This window comes from Hydra vulgaris, chromosome 13, assembly GCF_038396675.1.
Source record: "Hydra vulgaris chromosome 13, alternate assembly HydraT2T_AEP".
NCBI classification, from domain to species: Eukaryota; Metazoa; Cnidaria; class Hydrozoa; order Anthoathecata; family Hydridae; genus Hydra; species Hydra vulgaris.
The window spans coordinates 32,880,350-32,899,370 of record NC_088932.1 but is presented as its reverse complement, the minus strand read 5'-3'; the positions used below and the strand labels follow the sequence as shown (position 1 = coordinate 32,899,370).

Sequence of the window (19,021 nt, the reverse complement as noted above, 5' to 3'; positions counted from 1 at the left end):
AGTGTATTCAATTAATAATTTTGTTCCATTTTTAGGTTGAATTCCTTCTCTTTAGACTGATTTTTGAAAGTTTCTTAATAGCAGAATTTAAGAAATGTGTTGAGTGTTGATTGTATTCAAAAAGCTAAAAAGAAGTTTGATAATCTTCATACCATTTACTAAGAGCTATATAATAATGAAACAATGTTTCAATTTAAATAAGAGTTTTTCAATTTAAATAAGTTTTTATAAGAACTTTTGATACTTATTTATGTTGAATTTATTTTTTTGTAAATTTTTTTGTAAATTTTTTAAAAATTTTTTTGTAATTTTTATTTAAGTTTATATTTTTATTTTATCTCAAGAAAAATATGTTTTTTGTTTCTCAAGTAAATTTTTATGTTTTTTATCTTTGAAATCTATGTTTTGAATGGATATATATTGGCCATTTTTGCTTTGATTTTTATATTTCCGTTATTTTTTTATATGTGAATAGAAACCATTTATACTTTTATCACCTTTTGTACTCAAAATTTCCTTTTGCATTAAGTATCAATTTTTGGCACAAACAACAGGTTTAATACTTTATTTGCCTAACTTGGCAGTAAAAACAGCTTAATTGAATGAATTTGTTAAGAGTTTTTTTTACAGAAACGCTTTTATAAAAAATATCAAACAGGTAAAGCTAACTTATTTAAAATAACTAGGTCTCTTTGGCTCATTTTTCAATGTCCAAATTTTCTTTTTAAATAAATCTTAATGAGAGGGTAAAATACTATTATAGCCTAAGTTTCCAAAAACACCTGAAGAAATGTTATGCAACTGTCTTATATGTTAAAGATACTTTTATTATGTAAAAAATATTGAAGTAAATAATAATATAAATATATAATTTTTCAATTCTATATATACAAGATTTAAAAACTAATATCCAACTTAAAAAAGAAAATCATCTATAAATCAATTACAAAGATATAACTAAAATTATATAGATAACTTAAATTGAACAAAAGCATAAAACGATTTCAATACATACAACATTTCAACATTTGATCACAATATATACAACATAGAACAATATAATAAAAAACTGCACAATAAAAACTGCAGTAAAAATAAAAACTACAATAAAAACTGCGCCATTATGCAATTTTTGAACTGCACGAAAACAGCTAACATAAAAAAACAACATAAGAACAAAAAACTTTGTTTTTGAGTCCTAAAAATTGTTTTTTTGTAGTTTTTTAAAATCAACTTTCAGCAAGACTGTTAAACATGTAAAAGTATGTTTAACATATTGTAACATATATTTTTTTTATTGCTTAAAATCTATATAATGAATTTAACAAAAAAAAAAAAACATAAAGAGAAAAAAACAAAAAATCTTACATCTGATATTTCCTGCAAAAAAGGTTTGCAGTTTTTAGTTTGCCCTACTTTTTGAACATAAAGAACACAAAAGCAAGTATTTGAACAGACATATTCAAATCTGACTTCAACAAATACACCCATATCAAACTCAATAACTCTATTTGAAGGTAATCCTATATCATAAATAACATAAATTAAAAAATTAGCTTCAACATACTACATTAACTAGATATATTAATAAGAATGTTAATTTAATAAATACTTATTACAAAACTTTCATTGTTATAATTATATTTCACAAAATGTAACCTTTTTAAATGAATAAAATAATAATTGATAATGATGAATAATATTTAAATGTAAATTATCTTTTTATTTATCAATTAATTTAATAGTTTATAAAAACTTATAATTACTTTTCAATTATTTCAAAAGCAATTTTTAAACAATTACCATTTTAAATCATTTTAAATCAATTAACAAAGAGCATGCATGAATAACATAAACCATGAGCAAAGTTGTGCATGTATCATGGTTTCTAATATGTTATAAATTGATACAATATTAAGGTCTGAAAATAATTTATTTGGTTTCTTTTCAGGATGTGATTTCTTTTGACATTTAATGGTTGTCAACTCTCTTTTAAATATTACAATAAAATGTTTTATTAAAATTTTTATAACAAAATAATTTAAAAAAGTAACTTAGAATGAGAATTTTAGTTCAATTTTTTTGGAGTTGTATGTGTAATTTTAAATCTTTTTTTATGGATTTTTGTTTTTGAACTCCTAAAGTTTATTTATTTGATCACTTACTGTGAAAAGCAAACCATTCTACAGTCGGATCTCGTTCTCCAGAAACAAAACCAGTTCCTTGAAGAATCTTGTCACACAAGCTAAATTTTTCTGTTGTGGTAGACTTGACAGATGGTGACATTGTATTTGTTAAATGATGACATTCTGTTTCTTTACGCACAGCTAGAAAAGTTTTAGTTATCAGTGATTTACATTAAAACAAACTAGATTAAAAAAAATTTTAAAACTTTTTAATTTAACTTTTTCTATTAACTAAATAATTTCTTAGATTGTTTAATATGTGAATAATATATTGTGTGTGCGTGCTTGCGTGTGTGTTTGTGTGTGTAATTAGTTAAATTTTCATGAAAAATTAAAATTATCACACTTATTAAAGTGATTTAAAAAAAAAATTATTTGATTTTCAGCCAATTTGAAACATAACAGTTAAAATATGATCATACTTTAAACTTATTTTTTACGCTTTTTTTAGTAATTTTCTATCAAATTTTATAACATTACAAAAGTCAAAACAAATAAACAAAGAATTGTACTAAATTAATAAAATCATTGTTATTCGTCATAAAACTATAAATTATTATTTAATACTTTTGAAATCGTATCCTAATATTCTAAAAGTTGATCATTCATTGACTACAAATTTGTACGCGTAATCCAAAAACGAACTATATTATATGCTGTCAATATTGCTGTCAAAAAGCAATATGCTGTCAAAAGTACAAATAACTATAAAGTACTGTCATATATGTGATAACTACTATTTTATATATTATATAAATAAACTAAAAAACAATAAAAGTTAAAAACATAACTTATAAATATTTACCTGCACCAACTTCAAAAAGTAGATTCTCAACTTGCATATTTTCACAGATAAATTTTGATAGATGCTTCATATATATTCCATTTTTATCATTTCGCCTTTCAAATGATTGGGATTGAGGACAACTAAAATGAATTTATTGTATTTTCATAACTTTGAAAAATCAAATTTTAAATCAATCAACAGTAAAACTAAGTGTAATTTAACTAACTGTAATATATTATATATAATGTAATGTAATATATAATGTAAAAATATATATTAGGAATATGACTAAAAACATATTTTTGTTAATTTTTATTCACCATGTTACAATAAGAGGAGAAAATATATATTTAACAAAAAATACCATAGAAAAATGTTAATTCATAAAAAAGTCATGCTCAATTACACCTGACAACATGGTGAGTGCCATATATCATCAAAAATATTTTGGTGATATATGGCACTCACTTGGGGGGGGGGGGGGGATGGTCAGATAATAATATTTTAAGAGCATAAAAGTTTTTTTGTGATTGTTTTTATCTACATTTATTTATCTACTTTTATTTATCTACTTTTATTTATATCTGCTTAGAGAATATACAGGGTTTTCACTATAACTTTTAAAGATTTTCACTGAGTTTTCCTTGAGTATTCTCTGAGTAAAAAATGTTTTTCTCTGAGTTGAACTTTTTAAGTTCCATGAGTTTTCCCTGACTTTTCTATATTCTTTCTAGTTCATCAACAAGATTATTATTTTCTTTAATTAAACACAACCTTTATATTTGACAAAGTAAAACTTTTACAACAACACCCACATCTTGCAAACTTATTATATGTATTAGCAAAATATTTTTGAAAAAAAGTTATTGGACAAAATTAAAAAAAAAAAATTACTTTCCCTGAGTTTTCCCTGAATTTTATAAAATTTTTTAAAAAATCCCTGAGTTTTCCAGGTTTTTCCTAGGATTCATGTTATTTCCAGGCTTTCCAGGTTGAGTGACAACCCTGATAAAGCTTTTTTTTGCACATAACCCAGTGGGAAATGAGATAATGACTAGCTAGCTTTATAGCAATTTTTGAGCATTTTTTTTTCTCTCATTGTTTCATTTAGTCTTTTACATCATAAAAATTTGATTTTTGGTATTGCTATGAAAATTATTTTTATTATTATTATTTGGTATGAAAACTATTGAACTTATAACATTTCAATTTTATTACGAAATGTTGCTGTCTGAATATCGCAGCTTTGTAGCTATTGTTATTACTAAGATATATCGCTAGTTACATATGATAACAATGTAGCTGCAGTGTTAAAAATTTCCATACTTTTACGGAATTATTTTTTGTTGTTAATATGGAAAGTACCCATTTAACAAAATTGCTAAATGAGTACTTTCTAATTTCCTACAACATAACAAAAAATCTATTGCTAATTGATGCCTACATATTGCAGCTAACAATATTATTTCGATACATCACTAGCTACATATCATAAAAATGTAGTGTCTATAACATAACAAAAAAATCTGTTGCTAATTGATGGCTACATATTGCAGCATTGTAGATAGCAACATTACTACAATATATCACTAGCTACATATCGTAACAATGTAGCTGGCTACAAATTTGTTGCTAATTGATAGCTGCATTTTGCAGCTTTATAGCTAACAACATTATTACAATATATCACTAGCTACATATCGTAACAATGTAGCTGGCTACAAATTTGTTGCTAATTGATAGCTGCATTTTGCAGCTTTATAGCTAACAACATTATTACAATATATTGATAGTAACAGATTGTAGGTATGTCGTTAACTATAACATAACAATAAATCTATAGCAAATTGATGGCTACATATAATGGCTTTGTAGCTAACGATATTATTACAATATTTAGCCAATAACTAGTTGTAGATTATTTAGCTGGTGATCCTCCTGGCGAAATTGCTGTCTTTATCGTTACGAATGTCCCTATCTAATTGCTAGCTTATTTAACTAGGATCCTCGTGGCCAAATCGCTTTAATGTAACGAATGTCACTCTCTATTCGCTAGCTTATATATTTAGCTAGTAGCTAGTATCTGTAGCTAGTAGCTAGTTATCTGGCTAGCGATCCTTGTGGCCAAATCACTGTCTTTATCCTTGCAAATGTTGCTATCTACTTGCTAGCTTATTTAGCTAGCAATTTTCATGGCCAAATAGCTTTCTTTATTGTTACAAATGTCACTAGCTAGTTGCTAGCTGATTTCCCACCAGGAATGACAGAAATTGTTGGTTCCACTATTTTAAAATTAAGTTATATAGGCTAGGGCTGGTAGAGGAGAAAATTTCTGGTTTTTTTTTCTTTTTTTTTCTTCTTTTTTGCATTTTGTTCTTTTAATGTACTATTAAAATTCGTAATTTTAATAAATCAATTAACACTTTCAATTTTACAAAAAAAGTATATCTTTAAAATAAAAATAGATACCATTTAAATACAAAACAAAAGAGCCTGAAAATTTTATAACTAAAAATACGATTTTTTCAAAAAAAAAAAAAAAAAATTCCAAGAATGATAAAGAAAATTTTACATCAAAAAACTGTAAAAGCATAAAAAACAAAAGAATTAAAAACAAAAAAAGGAATTTTGCTAAAAAATGTTCAAAAATGCTGAACAATCATAAAATTTTGTAGAATATAGTAAAAACCAAAATATATAAAAATATCCATTGTAAAAAATAAGTTACCCAGAAATCAAATGATAAAACAAAACTATCAGATACTAGCTGTCCAGACCAGTAAAATACGGGTCTTGGTAAGTTTATTCTATTTATTTATTTCTAAAGAAAAAATTTAAATTTAACATCTTTCTACTTTTAGCATAAAAATCTCGTTTTCTAAAGTATAAAACTACTGTTAAAATGCATAAAATGCTAAAAAACGGTTGAAAATTTTCTAGGGATACCTAGATAGAAAATAAAAAATATTTATTTAACAGAAAAGCTGCGAGAAAAAAAGATAACCGACTACCAAAAGATTAATTTTTAAATCTTTACAGATTAGGGTTGTTCTGAAACAAAATTTTAAAAATTTAATAAAAATAATTGCAGAGGAACAAAAAGAGAAAACTTTTATCTCCATTACATATCTCCTTTATCTCTATAAAAATGTTATGAAGGGGATAAAATTTCTTTGAAGAGCTGTAAAAATTGTTTTTTTGGACTGTGTCATCAAATAAGATCTAATCTAAAATATCATTAATTGTGACAAGTATCATTAATTTAAATACAACTTCTTGTAAGGAAAGAATTATTCAAGAACTATTTCTTGTAATTTAAGTAAATATTTCCTTGTAATTTAAGTAAATATTTCTCATAAGTATGTTAAGTAGATTGTTATCCAATATAAATTTAGGTTAAATTTTGGAAAAGACAGAACTTGATTTAGTGAAGTTAGATTTGGTGAATTGCCACAACGTTAAATCAAGCATAGATTCATAATCAAAATCAAAAGATTGTGTGCTTGCTCTATCTAAAAAAATTTTTTTTTCAAATAAAAAGACAACTTACAGCTTTCCAAGCAGCTCACACCACAACAAAAACTAAAAAGACTGGAACCAAAGTCACTGGAGTTAAGACACAAAATATTGTTGTGGTATCAGAATATTTACCAAAAACTCACTCCAGTATTGAATAAATCTGGTCAGTGATTAATGCAAACATAGTTGAACTAAACTTTTTTGTGATACGTGCAAATATAATTTTTAAGGGTGCATACTTCAATGGGTTTTCAAACCCATTGAAGTATGAACCCTTGCACATGGTGTGACGTCAAATCCAAGTACTATACCAAATCTGGAAACTTGCGAGCACTTGGCTCAATCAAATCTAGCCTCGAGTCTTTTCAGCAATATGGTTAGGTTGTTGCTAATGAAAAGTTGTTCAATAATGTCATTCAAAAAGCAATCATCAGCACGCTTGATAATGTTCTAATTTTAGAAATCATCTCACCAGTGGAATTGCATCTTCTATTAAGAGTTGTCAATCATCTTTTCAAGATCCTTATGATTGCTTAGATAGAAGCTGTTAAGTAACTAGGTACCACATTTAACTGAGCATTCAAAGGTTTTAATTTAGTTGTCAAGGCTTTAGATTTTGTTGAAAAAATTTCAAAAGGTATTATTTAATAATAACTGGTGCAAGTCTAACACCTAAAATTCACACCGCCTTCTACCACATCAAATATTTAATCAGTCACAAAGAATCCCCCTTGAAGCTCTATAGCGATCAAACAGCACATAAAGATTTTATTTTATAGGTAAAGAATGATCAAAACAATAATCATCCAGAGTTTAAAGAAAGTTGCACTGCATAATTTATCTGAACAGTAGATTAATAATGCATAACTTGAACAGTAAGCATCCTTAAAGAACTTCTAGCATAATTTGAGTTATTAGAATTTAGGCAGCAGAAAGGCATTTATTTAATATAAATAAACTAAAAACAAATATCTGAGGATTAAGAGGTGATGAATGGTTTAGCAATAGAGAGGTAGAAGATATATTGATTATAAGATTATATATTATATATTATAAGATATATATGTATAAGATACTATAATTTAAATGTTCACCGCCACTTCAGGTATTAGGAAAGGTGAAATTGCTATCTCCATGTTCTGCTAAAACATTTGAATATTTTTTATAATGGAAAACTTTTTGAATGTTACCATTACCATCTTAACTCTTAAATGCTGTTAGTTTAAAAACTATGAATTTTGATAATTTATAACAATAATAATTTTGATAATTTATATATACTATAACAATATACTCTTTTAGTATTTTACTAAAAGAGTATATTGAGCTATATAATAATAAATGGTTTGTGGAGAAAATCAATGAACATGTCCTTAAATGTAATTATATGTTATTTGATAGTAATAAAATGTAAAAAAATAGAGTTTAAATGGTTATTTTACCCTTAAATTTGAAAGTAAATATATTTAAGAAGGTTTCAAGAGTAAAAAAAAGATTTATTAACAGAGACATATTTTTTTGTATGTTTTATTAACTGGTAGTCCTTTGACCAGGTCTCCTTCAGGTCAGGTTTTTCACTTTTTTTAAAGCATTTTTTTTCATTTTGGCAAAAAATAGCAAATCATTATTTTGGTCTATAAAATGAAAATGGTACATGTAACAATAAAATAATTATAATAAAAATTGTTGGATTACATAGTAGAATACTAATGTAATCATTATTTTAAATAAAGTGACGGAGTTGAATAAATCACGGTTTTGAAGTATAAGTAGCTTAAAGCTAACAAAATTTAAACTAAAACTTCTATAAGCTACTATACACAAAATTTAAACTGCTATACACAAAATTAAAACTGCCATTAATCTATTAGTGGTTACCCAATTAGACTAAAATTTTCCAGAGTTTGGTGTGACCATACATTTGCACTAATTTTTATCAAAATTTCAACAAACAAAATTAAAAAATTTCAATATTTGCATCACAGAGTACCTTGATCTGTATGGTATCTTTTCATATAAGTGGCATTCTTGGATTAGCTAGGTTGGCATTATCAGGATTCATAGTAACCATGTAAACATATAGCATAAGTATCTCTAACATAGATTGCATTTGTGTAACACTTAACGCTGTGTTTTTGAAATTTAATGCTATAATAAAATTTTAACACTTTCATTAAAACATTCATCTCTTTTTCTCATTTATCTGCAAAGCGTAAGAGGACCCGGAAAACAGGCCATGGGGAACTAGGTATATCAAATAAGTTTACTCTAACCGTTAAACATTTTTTGTAGCAACTTTCCTGACATTTACATTAAAAGGTTACATAACTGACACTTAGAGAGGTTTGTACATAACTTTATATAAGTGGATTTTTTACACTTGAATGTTACATATTGCTTTTTAAATTTGGATATTACAACTTTATTAATAAAATTCTATAATTTATTCTAATTTATTGAAGTTATTATACTTGCTTTTTTTGTTTGTTGATAAAATCGTAAGATTTTTAAATATTTCTTTTATAAATTTCTCTGCAATGCTACTATGCAATATAGTTGCAATGCTACTATGCAATATAGTTGCAATGCTACTATGCAATATAGTTGCAATGCTACTATGCAATATAGTTGCAATGCTACTATGCAATATAGTTGCAATGCTACTATGTAATATAGTTGCACTTATTTAGAGTACCTGTTGAATTATTACAACTAGTTTAAAAAGTTTACAAAATGATTTGTTTTTCTCTATGATATATATCTTCAGTAGCTCAGTGGTTTAGTGCACTGTTCTTAGTACCAACATTCTAATGATTTTATGATTTTAAATCCACTGTTAAGCAATAATGTTTTTTTTTTTTTTTTTTTAATTTTGCCCTTTTTTTAAAAATACAAAACAAAACAGTTTAAGCAAAAAACAATTTATATAATTTTTAAAAAATTTTTTTAAATTAAACTTATACTATACATGATCATTCCAACCTTAAAACTTTTGCTTAAACCAAAACTCAGCTTAAACTACTGCAAACTCAACTTAAACTACTGACATTTACACTATCAGACGTTTGTTGTAGGTTACACTATACAAATGAAATTTTTATATTAAATGTAAAAGAAATATTGTTATAAATTTACATTTTACATATTTAGATAAATTTCTTACACTTCTTTATAAATAAGTGCTGAGAGATCCTTTCTCACTTAATGGCTACCTTCAGCTCAGTGTCATATGTGTAGGCATTACTATTAAGTTCAGCTCAGTAACATATGTGTAGGCATTACTATTAAGTTTAGTATTATTAATTAAAAATGAATATGTTTTTAGCCTTTTAAAAAAATAAAACCTAATAGTAATCCTCTTGTTCCAAATTTGCAAAATTTTGGATGATTTGCCAGATCTTTTTGAAGATTTAAGACTGTTATTGTAATCTCATTACTGAGTCTTAATGTAATCAAAGATACAACTCTAGGAGCTTTTTATCTATGTTATCTGGCTTTTGAAGAGTATCATAAACTATGATTTGCTAAAAGTAATATAAATTCTAATTTTTTTTTGAGGACCCTGTAAATATATAAGTATATATATATATATATATATATATCAGGGCTTGTGATGAAGAAAATCGTCAAGCGTGTTAAATCGCGCTCGTAAAATTAGAAAATGTTTTCATCGAGCGTGATTATGTGCGCTCGAAATAAGGTCGGCGAGCGCGATCATGAAAATTGCTGAAGGCGATGCTCATAAAAAGCTTTTTATTTTTTTATATCTTTTTTTATTTGTTACATAATTCTTTCGTCAAAAAATGTTTGAATTAGTATCACACTCATGAAACTACTTCAACGAAGTAGATTTTTATACTTCCAAACTTCTTGTATATTGTCAGATCGCGATTTTATTTTTAACTATTTATATTAATAAAAAAATAATATCAAACAAAAACGCAACTTCTTATTGATTTAGTATTGAAGTATAATTTAGTGTTTTGATTCGTTGTTTTGATATATGCATTTTAAAATGTTACGCGGTAAACTTAATTAACGGTTAATGGTTTTTATATTTTTTGATATTTTTTGATATTTTTTATTCAAATTAATTATTTAATTTTTTTCTAAAATTTCTTTTTTAAATTACGCTTTTTTAACCTTAAAAAAATAACACAAGAATAATTTGAAATAATAATAAATTAGAATAATAACTTTCCGTTTAATAAATGTTGACGTTATTACTTTGTTTCCTTTTCGAATGCGATTGGGAACATTCTAAACAACAGAATCGTTTTAAATTTGAGTTAAAATAAATAATAGTTAATAAAAAAACCTATACTATAAACAAAAACTAATTTTAAAAATTACTCTATTATTAATATTTATTTTTATTATAAACGATGTGTGGAATATTACAAACAATAAATCAAATAAATCTTACTTGATATTTTCACAAGATTAAAAATACTCTAAATAGATTAAAAATAAAGTTTTAATTTTCTTATAGTGGTTTTCTAATTTTCTATTCTTATTTTATTTGCGCATTTTTGTATTCACATTGTGTTTCCACGTGCACATTCCATAATAGAAATTAGTGACTATTAACGACTTCAAACTGCTCATTCATTACGTTAGTGCAAAAGAGAACGACGTAGTGCTTTTTATATTTTATATTAGTGCTTTGATAATAGTATATCTTTAATAAAAAATCTTTTTTAAATATTTTATGAAAATAAAAAAATAATCTCGAACTATTGGACGAGCGTTATTTTATACGCTCGTTATAAGCTGAACGAGCGTTGTTTATCGCGCCTAGAACCTTTGAAAATACCGTTTACGAGCGCGTTTTACGAGCGGAGCGCGATCGCGCTCGCTTCATCACAAGCCCTGATATATATATATAGATATATATATATATATATATATATATATATAAAAAGTCTAATACAAAGGTCTTACCATAAAACATAGAAATGAGGTCGGCAATTTTTTGCCGACCTCAAATATTTTAAGGTCGGCAGTTAGGTCGACATGAATGAATGAATGCCAACCCTAATTCCGAGGGTATATATATTTTTTTACATACATATATATACATATATATGTGTATATATATATATTTTTATATACATATATATATATCACTTATATTGCGTGTTTAGATACAGTATGATATCATAATAGTGCTGCTCCATTGACTAGGTGTTTCGGCCAAGACAGCAATATTTTTTTTTCAATTTTTTTTTTTAAATAGCTGTAAATAATAATTAAAAACTCAATAAAGACAGTAAAGATGATATGAGTGACAGTTCAGAAAAAGCAATTTAGATGATATTGACAACAATAGCAAAGATCCAACGCAAAGTAGGTAATAAGAATAGCATAGAAATAAAACAAATCTGTAAGATTTGTATCAAAAAGAAGAAATGCAAGCGAATAAGCTAATGACATGTAGGCGAATGTCATTAAATTTTGAGTGACCATCATTATATTCTTTAATATATACTATGTTTGTCATATATAAGACATCAATAGTAATTTTTAGGTTTCAGCCTAAAAAGTATTTTTAATTATTTTTAACTAATAATTTATTGTTTGATTATTCAAACCACAAACTTTTTGACAAAGGTATATGAAAGTTCACAGAAATTTACCACAATTGTTTTGTGTTTATTTTAATTACAACAGCTAAAGAGTTTCATAAGTGAGTGCAAAATATTTATAAAAAAATGTATTTATATATAACTTATAAAATATATCAGTTAATTTATGCAAGTAATTAGGTAACTACCTTATAATAATTTCAGCATGACCTTTTTCCTGTAAACAACAACCAACATTTACAGAATTGTCATGACGAGCCTGTGATTTGGAGATTTATGATAGATGACTACATGACTAGCAAGTTATAATCAGATTTGAAAAACTTATGTACTGCTTCAAAATTTTCACAGTCAAAACTTATACAATGCTCTAACTATGTAAAGATAATTTTATAATTATTATAATTCCTTATTATTTATAATTTTATCACCATGACTTTATCATTATAGTTTCATCTGCAACGTACTGATGTGTTAAATAGTTGCATTTTATGCAAAAAAAAGTTTTTGAGAGAGATACATCTGGCCAAAAATACAATGTTTTTATATTTCTGGTAAAATAAATCAAGAACATAACTTATACAGATACAAAGCCCAACAAATACCAAATCAGATAAAAGGGAAAAAATAAAAGCATGGAAGTTACATAATTATTTTGAATGGATTTAAATAATGTATTTTAACAGATAATAAAATAAATATAAAAACTGAAATTACCACACATTTTTATTGTGCAAGTATGGGAAGATTAGTGCCAAACAAATTCAAGTATAAATGCCTTGACAAATTCCCCAATAATACGTGGTATAGCTAGCCATCTATTTGTATGTACATAAAACCATTCATTATAAATGGTATCATTAACAAAAAGTTTTTATTAAAGAATGTCTTAATACTGCTTAATGTCATTATACAAGTACACAGTATTTCTTCATTATTTCTGATTTCATGTCACTGTGCCAAAGACAAATATTAAATGGAAATATATATTTGGCATAATTTGTAAAGAACTACAAATCAGAATAATACATTAAAGATTTTTAAAAAAAAAGGTGCTGCTAAGAAAGTAGCATCATTAAGAATGTTAGATAAAGTAATGTCAAAGCACTAATTGCAAATGCCAAGAAAAAAATTTGAGATTTTGCAGAGCCTAAAAATATATAAATAATAAACTATAAACTTCTATAATAAATAAGAACAATACAGCATCCTAAGTTTTTATATTTGCTTGTATAATATACAAAAAAAATAACAGTTATTTTGATCACCTCATTACATTTTAGTCATTTTGATAACCTTTGATAATCATTTTGATAAATATATATATATATGTATATATACATATATATATATATATATATATATATATATATATATATATATATATATATATATATATATATATATCACATTACTGTAATTATGTGTTGTGGCTATCGAGTGCCTTAGCAACAACTTACAAAAAGTTAATGTTGAAAAAATCTTTTAATCCTAAAAAAATACTAGCTTTTATTTTCTACATAACTTCTGGCAACAAAGTCTCTTTTGCATACAAAGAAATATATATATACATATATATATATATATATATATATATATATATATATATATATATATACATACATACCCACACATATATATACACAAACAGGCACACACACACACGCACACACACGCATATATTAAATAGTTGAAAAGAAAATGCGTACTCAAACCATAAAGTATTTTTTTATATATTTTTTCAACCAGTAAATTTATTTTTTAGCATAACAAAGCTAAATTAATAAAAAGCATACGTGGAATATCCAATTACACTCTGAGCACCTGGTACAAACGGTGCAAAACTTGACAAATCTTCTTTAATATTTGCTCTAAAGAAAAAACAAAAGTTTTATGAAAGGCACTGAATGACATATAATATAAATTATTTTTTTAGTTTTTTGATAAAAAAATAAAAAATAAAAAAGAGAAGAAAATTATTTCACCCTAAATTTAGACAAAAATGTGGATTAGATAATTAAGATTGGATCTATGATGAGACCTATTACTATTTTAATATCATTATATATATATCATTTGCGACACAATCTGTAAACCTTTTTATACAAAAATCAGAAAATTATGCATCAAGCTATTTTAGTTAATGATTTTCCTAAATGACTGTAAAATAAAATAACTAATATTCAAAATAAATTATTTTCTAGAAAAGCTAAATATTTTATTTCACAGATTATTTGTGATTTAGGGGATCAATTATAAAACAATTTTTAGCACAAAACAATATAAATAGAGAAAAAAAAAGCTAATAGATGAATTAAAAATGAAAAAATTCTTTAAATTGTTTGACATTCTATTTTGTAAATAATCTTTTAAATTTTTTATTTAAAAGAGACATATTAATTGATATTAATATGTCTCATAATATAAAAACTGATATTAATTCATAAGCTTTTGTATATCTTTTAATAAAATTTAATACATTAAATTTTTAATAAAACCTAATAATACATTAAATTTTTTCAGATAGAATATTCACTCTAAAATCTAAAACCAAAAATATTAACATCACCCAATTATGTAAATATTTCTGCAATATTCAATGTCATTTTGTCTTGACATAACATGGAAAAGTTTAAATTTTACACCATAATAGAAAGTTGCTTAATTTAAATATATATACATATATAAAAAAAAAAAGAGATAAAAAATTATAGAATTAAAAATGTTAAAACAATTTAACTATCACTATTAATTTTAACATAAATAATTAACATAATAGATTTTATGTGGTACACATTGTTTCAAACTGTCATTTGAAAACCTGATAAAATAAACTTAATCAAAAATCAGTAACTGGATTTAAAAAATATTCAAAATCATTTTTAATATCAAAAAACTAAATTATTATTACATAATGTTCTATAATACTAAAAATAAATTCCTTAATGACTATAACAAAAAAAAAGAAAATATATAAAGAAAAACATCATACGATACTCTGCAAACATCAAGTAACAAGACATCAAGTTTTGTTTTTTTACATAATTGAATCGTTGAAAGTATATTTTCTGCAGACATGGCTGAGTCAGTTGTCCATGATGCAGATGCATCAACAGGAACCAAGTATGTTTTTCCATTTACTTCAAAACCATGTCCAGAGAAATAAAAAAGTGAGTACATTCCATAGGCACAACCTAAAAGTTTACAAAAACCATCCACTGCATGCTCCATTTCCTTTTTTGTAAGGTCAACTAAGCAGGTTACTTTGAACCCAATGTTTGTTAACTTCTCAGTAAGAAGTTTTGCATCATTAATCGGATGAACAAGTTGTTCACCTTTGTTTCTTGGACTCATATAGTTTTGATTGGCAATCACGAGTGCAAGTTTTGCTGTAGCTTAAACATAATAAAAACAGTAAAATATTAGTTAGAAGTATATCTAATGAATTCAAATAGTTTATTCAAATAATATTGATAATACATTGAAAAAACTAAAAAATAAATACCAAATTGTTTGTTTTTGAAACTCAAAGAGCCAACTAAAATTCAATAATAAAAGAATTATGAAAAAGTATAAAAAAAGCACAAATTTATTTATTATTAAAATATATTTGTAATAATAAACAGGTAAAAAATTAAAAAAGATTTTTTTTTTTTAAATTGAAGAGAATTTTGAGTTGTATTTATATACAAATAAAAAGTATTTTTAGTTTTTTTATAAAACTTTATTTTATTGAATATAAAAAATTTCATTCTACTCTAACATTTGGGGAAAATGAAATATGCAAGTTGACCAACAAACAACCAATAATGACAATTAAAAATAATAAATTAATAATAATAAATGTTGAGTTGTAACTTTTAAGATCAAAAAAAAAATCTGCGCATTTTACATATTGCTTTGGCATGCATGTTTGACAAAGCCAAACCTTGCATTTTGAATTTTCTTACTGATGCCATTCACTATTTTGACTTGTTGAAGCTTTACCTAAAACCTAATAGCACTTTTTACACTTGACTTGGTTTGTTGGTGTTGTCGTTTTTGGAGCCAGTGTGGTTGCTTGATTTATATGCTGTGCAACGCCGAAGCTATTATTGTTTTCTATCTTGCTTTACTGCTTTTTTGCTGCCAGTATCTTTCAATCTCTTGAAAATTTTATGTTATTGAGACACTATTTTTCAAATCTTGACATTTATATTTTTTCATTTTATTGTGTCAATGTATTATAAATATAATTTCAGAATTGTTTAGACATCTACTATGATAAAAAGAGTTTGGTATTAATATTTATGAGATTATTATTATTGGTATTAATATTAGTATTAATATACATATATATGATATTGGTATACTTTCTAACTTAACTCGAAAAATGTTAAATTTTTTACTTAAAAGTGAAGAATCAAAAAGCTAACCAATCACCAGATTTTATAAAAAAGAACAAGTTTTCCATAATTGATATTTGCAACTTTGATAAGACCAGTGTCAGTAATAAGACCAGAGTCAGTGTTTCTGTTTTTTAAGTGATAAGACCATTGTCAGTGTCTCTGTTGTTTAAGTGATAAGAACAGTGCCAGTGTTTTTGTTGTTTAAGTGGCACAACATTTTTGTAAATAGTTGTTTCAATTTAGCTTATTGACTTTGGAGTGATGTCATTGTTTTGATAATCCCATAGCGGTGTCAACATTTTTTACAATCCCATCATACATCACACAAATCCTATCATACATCACACAAATCCCATCATACATCATACAAATCCCATCACACATCACACAAATCCCGTCATGCATCACACAAACCCCATCATACATCACACAAACACTTTTAGCAATTAAAAAAAAAATTCACATAAAGATTTTAATACAACCATTTCTTTTCCTTTTAATATAACATATAATATAGTTTTTTAATATAACATTACAAATGAATGGTGTTATGACAATGATCTAAGTTTTTATCTTTAAAATTCTTGTATTGTCTTACATGTTTCCTTGTTTATTTTGTTAATTGGCATTGGATTATTTATTTGTTGATCTTATCAAAAGATAAGCATTGCGACAAAAAATCAAAATGACATACACTAAAAAAGAATTTCAACTAATGCTGAAACACAATGGCAGCAAAAAGGCTTAATATAAAAAACAAGGTTTAAAAGTTTTAAAAATCTAGATTCTAATCTTTTCATTAAACCTGTGGTTGCATCGTCTGTCATTGAAAAAAGTTTTAAATTTTGTATAAAAAAGGTTATAGAAAAAAATGATAAACAATTTGAGTATAAAACAGTCTTAACAATTTTTCTTTTGATAAGAATATTCAAAAAAATTAATATAGACATATTATTGCATATCATTAAATAAAGAAGCAACATCCTCTATGTTTTATAGCTGGCAGTTGGTATTTAGGTTCACATCTTGTATTTACTGGACTTCAAACATACCTGATTCTATCTGTTGCAAACAGCATAAACTTGCTTTCATCAATAAAAAGAATCTTTGACTATTGTTGACTACTCTACTTTAAATTCGTATCATTAAATAGAGAAGCAATAGGAAAATTACAAAGCAAATAAACTTAATATTGTGTTAGAAACAATAACAATTTTGCAATTAAAGTGAATGAAGAACTTAACAGAGATAAGAACTTAACATAGATAAGAACTTAACCAAGATAATTTAGAAGCATAAAGCACTTTACTTTAAACTTAAAACCACCTATACACAAGTGCATGGTGGTAACTAAACAGGTTAAAAAAAGTTTTTTAAAAATTAAGAGTTTAAACATAATTTTATGAGTTAACTTAAACCATGGTTTAAATCATTATGTTTAACAATCAAAAATTTCTTTACTGGTATCAGCTAAGGCGTTTTTGATTGTTAAAATAACTTATAGCCATACTATTTTTGCAAATATAAAAAAAAAAAAAAAAAAAAGAAAAAAAAACTTAAGTATACATTTTAAATAAACTAAAAATTTGACTTCATTTAAAAAAAAATTAATAAACAAAACACTGCTTTATTTATTTTTTTGTATGTTTTACTTATTATAAAATTTAATATTAAAAATTAAATTACATATACTGTATTATGAATGAGCAATAAAATTTTGATTATCTTTGTTAATGCCACTAATATTCTGTAAGGTATGGCTATTGAAACATTAGGCTTCCATTATAGTATATTTTTATTCACTGATAAATTTTACCCTATAAAACGCATATAAATATATAAAAATTATACTCATTTATTTAAAACAATAATAGAAACAATTTAAAATTTTTATTAAAAAACTTTTTACTTCCTAAATGTAAGCTTTCTTCGTCTGAAAATTCCACATGACCATTAATATCTGCTTTACATGAATAATGCCCTTCATCTCCAGCATGAAACGGTTCAAAAATTAGACTTTTTTTACATTCTCCAGGAATAGGATAACCATTCTTATACCATTGATAATTATTTGCATGGGTAGAAGAAGACAACTTGTAATATTGTCCGGAATCAACATAAGTTGATGCAACATCTATTTGAAATTATTTATAATAAATGAACAGTAGCAAACAAAAATTTGCGGATAGTTTAAAAAATAATTATTTGCATGGGTAGAAGAAGACAACTTGTAATATTGTCCGGAATCAACATAAGTTGATGCAACATCTATTTGAAATTATTTATAATAAATGAACAGTAGCAAACAAAAATTTGCGGATAGTTTAAAAAAAAATCGAACTTTACTAATACTCCAGCACATTCTTCACTAAAGCCAACATACTAAAATATCATATATCAATTAAAAGGTTTTCAGGCTTACAATTATGTTTTGAACAAATATATATTACTTAGTTAATGCTTTTTAATTGGTCACAATTTTTAACAAGTTCAAAAATTTGCAGACTAACCATTTGCTTTTAAAAAAATACAAAATTTTTCAATGACATTTGA

General features: G+C 25.1%; 1 protein-coding gene across 2 annotated transcripts in view; it reads right to left on the bottom strand.

The window, feature by feature from the left end:
* LOC105846316 (mucosa-associated lymphoid tissue lymphoma translocation protein 1) overlaps positions 1 to 19,021 on the bottom strand; it is a 60,205-nt gene that overhangs the window by 27,544 nt on the left and 13,640 nt on the right. Inside the window, exons 5-11 of one of the 2 annotated variants that reach the window (XM_065816429.1) lie at positions 18,378 to 18,602; positions 15,586 to 15,618; positions 15,073 to 15,475; positions 13,877 to 13,951; positions 2,992 to 3,113; positions 2,166 to 2,327; positions 1,369 to 1,523 (exon numbers count right to left, since the gene is read on the bottom strand). In XM_065816429.1, the coding sequence (XP_065672501.1) occupies positions 1,369 to 1,523; positions 2,166 to 2,327; positions 2,992 to 3,113; positions 13,877 to 13,951; positions 15,073 to 15,475; positions 15,586 to 15,618; positions 18,378 to 18,602 (1,175 nt within the window). The remainder of the gene's footprint in view (positions 1 to 1,368; positions 1,524 to 2,165; positions 2,328 to 2,991; positions 3,114 to 13,876; positions 13,952 to 15,072; positions 15,476 to 15,585; positions 15,619 to 18,377; positions 18,603 to 19,021) is intronic. The other variant, XM_065816430.1, reaches the window with a different exon arrangement.